General features: G+C 39.2%; 1 protein-coding gene across 2 annotated transcripts in view; it reads right to left on the bottom strand.

Moving 5' to 3' along the window:
* Positions 1 to 425: 425 nt before the first annotated feature.
* The window catches only part of MRPL35 (mitochondrial ribosomal protein L35), a 17,146-nt gene continuing 10,308 nt past the window's right edge, over positions 426 to 7,263 (bottom strand). For both annotated transcript variants that reach the window (XM_019631492.1, XM_019631491.1), the window contains exons 2-4: positions 4,260 to 4,449; positions 3,464 to 3,608; positions 426 to 770 (exon numbers count right to left, since the gene is read on the bottom strand). In XM_019631492.1, the coding sequence (XP_019487037.1) occupies positions 582 to 770; positions 3,464 to 3,608; positions 4,260 to 4,449 (524 nt within the window). In that variant the 3' untranslated portion in view covers positions 426 to 581. The remainder of the gene's footprint in view (positions 771 to 3,463; positions 3,609 to 4,259; positions 4,450 to 7,263) is intronic.

Below are 7,263 nucleotides of genomic sequence, written 5' to 3' on the forward strand. Positions count from 1 at the left end.
AAAGCTGTGAGTCAGACATGTTGGTAAATAGAGAATGGAGCCAGCAATTTAACAAGAACTGAGTCACATGCATGGCAAACCCCAAGCCTAAAGTGCCACCATTTCCTGTGCTGAGGCTTCTGGAGATGCCTTGGACCCAGGATCACCACACAATGTGTGCACTTCCTGAGGCCTGGGGTTAGTTCTGGGTGGGAGAAGGAGGTGGTGTGGTAGTTCCTGGGTTCCCAGGCAAGTATCCTTCAAAAAGAAGTCACATTGCTTGAGCTAACTTGTTAGCTTTAGAGCCTTTTTATGTCTGTCCTAACTTGAGATTCCTGTAACTAAATAAGCCTAATTGGAAAAACTAGTTAAGCCATGACCATTTGTTAAAAGTAATGAATAATTTTAAACTATTTCCCTGAACAAATCTGGGAATGTTTAGTCCATTAAATTTTTAAAACTCTGAGAAGTTTAATGTTAGTACTGTAGTTTCCATATCAGTTGGTACAACTTACATCAAGTTATAAAACTTTATTCAGTTTTGCAAAGACATCATTATACAGATTCATGTTCAATAACTGGGAAAGCATAAGACTTTTAATCTATACTTTGAGGTTTGTTCGATCGTGGTACTTCTGATAAGGATCATCAGCATACCAGTTTCGCCTCTTCCAGAAAGACGTTGTCATTTTATCTAAGAGTTTACTCTGGGTTTTATTGCAGAACACAAATTCTCTCAAGCGTCTTTTTCTTGCAGTTGTCTTTTTCCATAATTTCTTCTTATAACCAGCCTGTTAGATAAATATTACAAGGACACTTAGAACTTAGATTATATAGGAAACAACAGATAGCTTTACTAGTCATGGTTTACAGGCCCAGTGGGAACCAAGACCAAACTTTCACAGGGGCTGGTGTGGTTCTCAGAAAGATGTGAGTCTCGATTGGCACTGGATAGAGAAACCATGTGTAGTTTGAAAAAGAAATATCAATATTTTGGAAAAACAGATTTAAATTAAAACCACAGAAAATAAAGCTAAATAAACCTTTGTTGCTGGTGAAGTACAGGGTAGTGATATAGAATTTTAATAGCTAACTTTATATGCATTCTTATCTCTTTAATAATCTTTATTTATTTCTCTTATTTCACAGATTTAAGAGAAATAACCATTGATTAGAAAAGTTACACAGCAGACTGAGGTCACAGAGCTAGTAAAGAGTTCTTCGCCACGACACTACTTTTTTTCCTAACGTGGAGGATGATGAAGGGGATACCCGCTAGGTTGATAACATTTATGTTCATTTAAGGGGGCTAAGTATTATAAGGGCTGAGAAGTACAGTTCTCAAGTCTGTTACTTCATTTATTCTTCCCACATGCTAGGGATCAATTCCTATAGCAAGTAGTTTTCTGAAAAATAATGAATATAGTAAAACTATTAGAAAACGGTTAAGGAATGGTTAACCCCTATGTTTAACCCAGAACTGCCATATATACCATCCATTCATTATTAATTTTGAACTTCTTTTGAAGAAACAGAAAATCAAGATTGAATATAAAAGCTATAATCATTGCCTGTTTAAACTAGAAAAGACCTTAGGTGCCACCCAGGTTAATGCCTGACTAAAACCACACAGAAGTTACAGGGAGGTGAGACTGGAGCCCATGCTATTGGTAAGAGCCCTGGATCCTTTCAAGCCAAGAGCTCTTTCGGGCCCCACACTAACTTAACAAAACCATAGCTCTGTGATGCGGATGTGCCTTGGGTTTCTGACATGCTATAATGTCATCATTGTGACCAGCAAGTTCTACAGGGATGCTCAAAAATAAGGGCAGATTATTTAAGAGTTCTGGTTTTAAAATGCCAGAGATGAGATTTTTTTGTACTCATTGGTTGCAATTTTAAATTGAAAGATTCAAATCAAAATCCCCATATTTGTATAATTTCCTAGTTTGCAAGCCAAACTGGGTCCCTGTGGAGGGATCTCTAACTTACAGAAAGCTAGTTTGCTGTCCTGCCCATCGCCATCCATTCCCTTTGAAGATTATTCTGTGGAATGCAACAATGTGGAAATACTTAAAACATTTTAGACAATCTCTAGGTTCAGAAATGGGAGGATCCACGGAATAAACAGTAAAAATGAGGGACAACTGGATGAAACTGTCCCACAAGAAATACTTTTCAGTTTTTATACATTAGTGTCAACCCACCCAGAATTTTTGTTTTCCTCTTAAAACTGACGTTGATAAAGCAGGCCATTCTGCATATGGATACTTCTGGGGGCCCTGAGTGGGGACTAGGTATTATGATTGAAGAATGTGATCACGTCCTTTACAACAACATGAGCGTTTCATGGCCCAATAAAGGGACGTGGAAAGGAAGGCAAAGAAAACCACCCATTTCATTTTACCTAGGTTTAGATGAGGACCTGGAAATAATTAGTATGATAACAAAGGAGTGGAAATGTTTCCAATGGTTCAAAATTCCCAAAATCCAGAACTATTAACTACTTAGTTCAGCTACTTATAGATTATATGAGCTTTTATTGACTCGGTAGGAAACCCCACAGTATTGTTTCAATGGAGAAATGAGCTGAGAGTTCCAGTCAGCCTATTTATGTACAAATTTAGGGTTGTTTCTGAGATAAGGATAATCCTTTCAACCTATCAAATAGTGAGAAAGTCCTACCAATTAATTATTTTCTTTTTATAAAGAAACAAATTTTGATCTTTAAAGAATCATTTGTTAACTTCCAAGTAGTAAAAGGAAATAAGGATTTGAATAGTTATCAAAACTCAAAGATGGTTTTGCAAAACTCTGGTCTACTGCTGCTTTCTAATTATCAGCTACTCTGTTTCCATGAATAAGGATGTGAATGAAAAAGCCCACAGTCACGCTTATGACACGCCTGGGGAGAGGACAGAGCAGTAATAATTTGTCAGAGTCCTCCTTAGAGGCTGTGCTCCCTTGCCAAAGTAAGTATATAAAGTGAAAAAAAGTGTATATGGGGTTAATGTTCCACCATAAAGATTAAGCCACCTGGAGAATCCAATCCAAGGTGGGCTGAAAAGCTCTTCAGTCCCCAAATCTGAGCCCTGTGACTAAGTTCTTGCTGCAGTCTCCACTGTTGTAATACTCTAGGCTTAAACAGAGCCCCCCACAGGTTATTACACATTAGGGGTTTCACAGGGCTTCTGGTAATCATTAAATAAGCCAGACACATAAGAGACCTGAGATGAACCTGTCCTACATTGAAGACTTTCTCCATTGAGAATAATACTTGGTTTTATGAATGCTTAGACGTGTTTTCTTCACACGGATTCACTTACATGAAGAGATGCCTGCAAGCCAGTACTTAAGCACAGCACAGCACTGTAAAAGCTACTGGTAAGATGGGAGGAAGATATGTCAATGAACAGGCTGAGTTCTGTTTGCTTTTTATTGCTTACACTCCTTTTTCAATTGAGTAACAAGTGTGAAGACTCACCTTCCTCCTTAGCCAAAGGCCAGAGTGAAGTCGAAGAAACCTATAGATGACAGCTTTTACAGTCTTTCTCTTGCCTTTTCGTGAACTGAAGTATGTTACAGTTCTGACTGGCAGCTTCAGGACATTAGGAAGTAAAGGGGCCACTCTAAAATACATTTAAAAAATTTCAACTCAGCAACAAGGGTGACTAAAGGACAAAAATCTTTTTCTATACTTAGAGGTGGGTAAAGCAGCTCCACTGGAATACAGCTGACTTTTAATATACATTGTTACTTCAAATGATCCATGACACTACGCATAAATAATAACAACAACTATCACCAACTTGCAAGCCCATCCTAATCTACCCCCTCAACTCCACAAGAGAATCTATTCTATTTTAATCATCTGATTTTTAATCCATGTGCCCACTAGATTATAACCTCCTACAGATTTCAACTTATCATTTTATCCTTTCTGTCAGGCACAGTGCTGGGCACCCAGGTGTGCTTAACTAAATATTTGCTGACTAAATGAACAGCACGTGTAGGCCAGCCTTTTAAACTGAGCATTTTGTTCATCCTCCACTTTGGCTGACAGCTTCCATCCAGGAAATATCAGAAGCGTGCTGTCTGGTAGTGCCTGCTGCTGGCAGTAGGCATACGCCTGTCAATCGTATTTTCCCATTCCATCAAGCAAAGTTTATATAATAAATTGCAGGTACACACAGAGTATCATCTATTTCTAAGATGTCTTTGCAGGCATGAATATTTTAGAATTTTTGTCCAAACATCATGTTTATTGAAATATACTCTACCTATTGAGGATTGTTGCGGTGTGACCACACGTCAGGTTTCTGACAGATGTGATAAGTCTGGAGGGAGAGGAAACAACTGAAGTCTGGATATGATGAAAGTGTTGGGTGGACAGCGCAGAACTAAGACAGGCATTCTTGGCACAGTTTCGATAAGCTGAAGACACCAAAACATTCAGGGGCCGTAAGATTCCTGTACAGACAGAGAAGCACATATGCTTAATATGATACTCCAAAATGTGCATCGGATATTTAAAATGAAGAATTGTATTAAAGCAACCAGTGTTATACGTTATTAACGTGTCCTGAGCATCAGACTCACCTGTGGAGCTTTATACCAACCTTACTGAGGTATAACTTACATACCACAAAATTACCCATTTGTGTATAATTCAATGCTTTTTAGTAAATTTAAGAGTTGTGCAACCATCACTAGTTCCTAGTTCTATGTTCAACAGTACAAAACAAAATACATGTAACATTAATTCCCACCCGCCAGATCTGCTCTGATGAGACAGAACTCCCACCACAGACAGTGCAATGGCAGGGCAGAGACAAGGAAGCTTACCACCTTCCCTGGAGAGATCAGAGTGGCAGAAGGATAAAGAAAACAAGAGGTACTTGAGCTCTCCTCTAGAAGATGAACAGGCCATGAGAGGAGGAGGTACGCAGCCCAGGTAGGATGAAAAACATATGCAGAAACGAGGCTGACACAAGTACATGTGTGGAATGGGGACTGGGCCTGCCACAGACGCTGAGCACTGCCTGCCTGACTGTATCGGAGACCCCTGGGGAGAAGCAGTGGGACACGAGGCAGGCAGACCGGGAAGGGTCGAGATGTGTGGACTGAATGCGGTTCTCTTTATCTGTCCTTCACATGAATGCCAGACTAACAGTCCACGTCTGCAAAGCCGGATCACTCAGAGCTCTGCCTCTACTCGTGGAGTCTGAGTCTAGGGTGGGACACAAGAATGTGCACGTTGTTAAAGCTCCACAGGATGATGGACATGTCCTAAAACTGGAATGTGGTCATGGTCACACAACTCCCTAAATTCACCAAAAATCATCCAATTGTACACATAAAACAGGTAATTTTATGGTATGTAACTTATACCTCAATAGTTGGTTTTTAAAAAAGCTCCACAGGTAAGTCAGCAGCTCAGCCAGGGCTTAGAACCACTGTCTTATTGTCCACTGCACCAATTTCACATAACAAATGAGGGGCGGTGTGGTGTAGAAGTGAAGTGCTAGAGCTTGAGTCACGCTGGGTTCATATTCTAGCTCTACTACTTACTGTGTGACCATGAACAAGTTACTTGACCTCTTGCCCTGGTTTCCTCAAATTTAAATGAAATTTAAAATGGCGATGTAATGAGAATTAAAAGAGATAAAATATGTAGTGTTAGGAAGAGTGCTTGGCACAGAGAAATCATTTAATGAATGCTAATAGCAGGTAATAAAGAAGAGCTGAGGAATGCTTAGCAAAGATGGTATATTAATAGGTGGCAAAAGGAAGATAGAACACTTAAAACCCTTATTTTGCTTTCGTGTTCTCAAACATAACAAGTTTCAAAATGAAAAAGACACAGCATAGACATTAATGAGTTAGCTGAAATCAAGAGTCAAGAAACTGGTCAGAGAACTTTACACCTACCTGGCGTTTGTGAGCCAAATTCTCTATTTAGTGCATGCATTCAAGCTCCAGGTACAAATAAATTACATCTCAAAGAACTGAAAATGGTAGCAGATATGATTACAAGCCAGGAGGTAATCTTTGAAAGATTAAGTGAATTGAAGAAGGAGGTTATAGACAAGAAAATGTCCCAGTTTTCACAGGTCATCAATGCTTGATATATCTCAGTTGAAAAATAACACCTCTCTCAGAATTTTGTGGAAACCAAGTATGAAGGAAGTGAGCAGATAAGAGTCTGGAACATAATGTGTATAAATGGGTGAACTACAGGCTCATGTGTAGAAAAAAATGTCAGCATGGGTAAATACGAAGTACACAAAACAAAATATATTGTCAACTAGGAGTGAATTTTTTCTTAAAAGGAACTTCATTTCATTTTTTGATAGTCACTAGCCTGGGAAATCATGGGAATGTCTAGACACAGTGTATCCTGACTTCAGGAAGGCATGTGAAAAGGTTTCTTTATATCCTAAACAAATTCAGAAATGTGGGCAGAATAATAGTAGTTAGGTAAATTATAAGATAACGGGAAACTATCCCCAAATTAGTCGACTGCTATTCTCCTGGTGAGTCTCTTCCTGGATCCCTGATTCCATCCTCCCGCCCCCCCTCAATTTTATGAAGGTCCAGAAGCTTCTAAGGCATGTTTATTAAATCTGTACAAAAAACAAGCTGGGAACCATGGCATACAAACATATTTTTGAAAAGATAGACCATCTGGATTCAAAGTGATCTCAGTACTAGAGAAAAATGGATCAAAATTAACAAGATGAAATCTGGGATAAACACATTGAGGTTGGGGGGGGGGAAGGTTACTGTAACAACAGGGTGAACCTGGCTTGAGAGCAGTTCCTGGGAAAAGGACTTGGGGGCCTTTATTTGGCATACCCTCTGGTGGACCAACCATGCAATGTAGCTTGTAAAAACCAAACAGATCAAACTATATAGATTGTGTGTAACAAAAGGGCAGCACACAAATCAAGGATAGTAATTAACTACTCCACCAGTCTTCTGCCCTGTTCAGGCATTTGAATATATACCAGCTTTCTCTAAGCACACAGATGTTTTTACAAAGGAAATTACACAAAACTAGAGTTCTAAAGGAATAAATAAGAGGAGGGAATTAGGAACAGGAGAAGCACAGGTGAAGACGCGAAAATTATGTAGTATGTTTGGAGTATTAGAAATAGCCCTGTGTGTCAGGAATCAAAGGAATGGGGGAAGGGGCAGGGAGGTGAGTCTGACTGTCTAAAGTAATGGTCTTCAAGCTTTTTTAATTCTATACCTTCTAAAAGAATTCTGCAAAATGACGCA

This window comes from Hipposideros armiger, unplaced genomic scaffold (genome assembly GCF_001890085.2).
Source record: "Hipposideros armiger isolate ML-2016 unplaced genomic scaffold, ASM189008v1 scaffold_1003, whole genome shotgun sequence".
In the NCBI taxonomy this organism is placed as follows: Eukaryota; Metazoa; Chordata; class Mammalia; order Chiroptera; family Hipposideridae; genus Hipposideros; species Hipposideros armiger.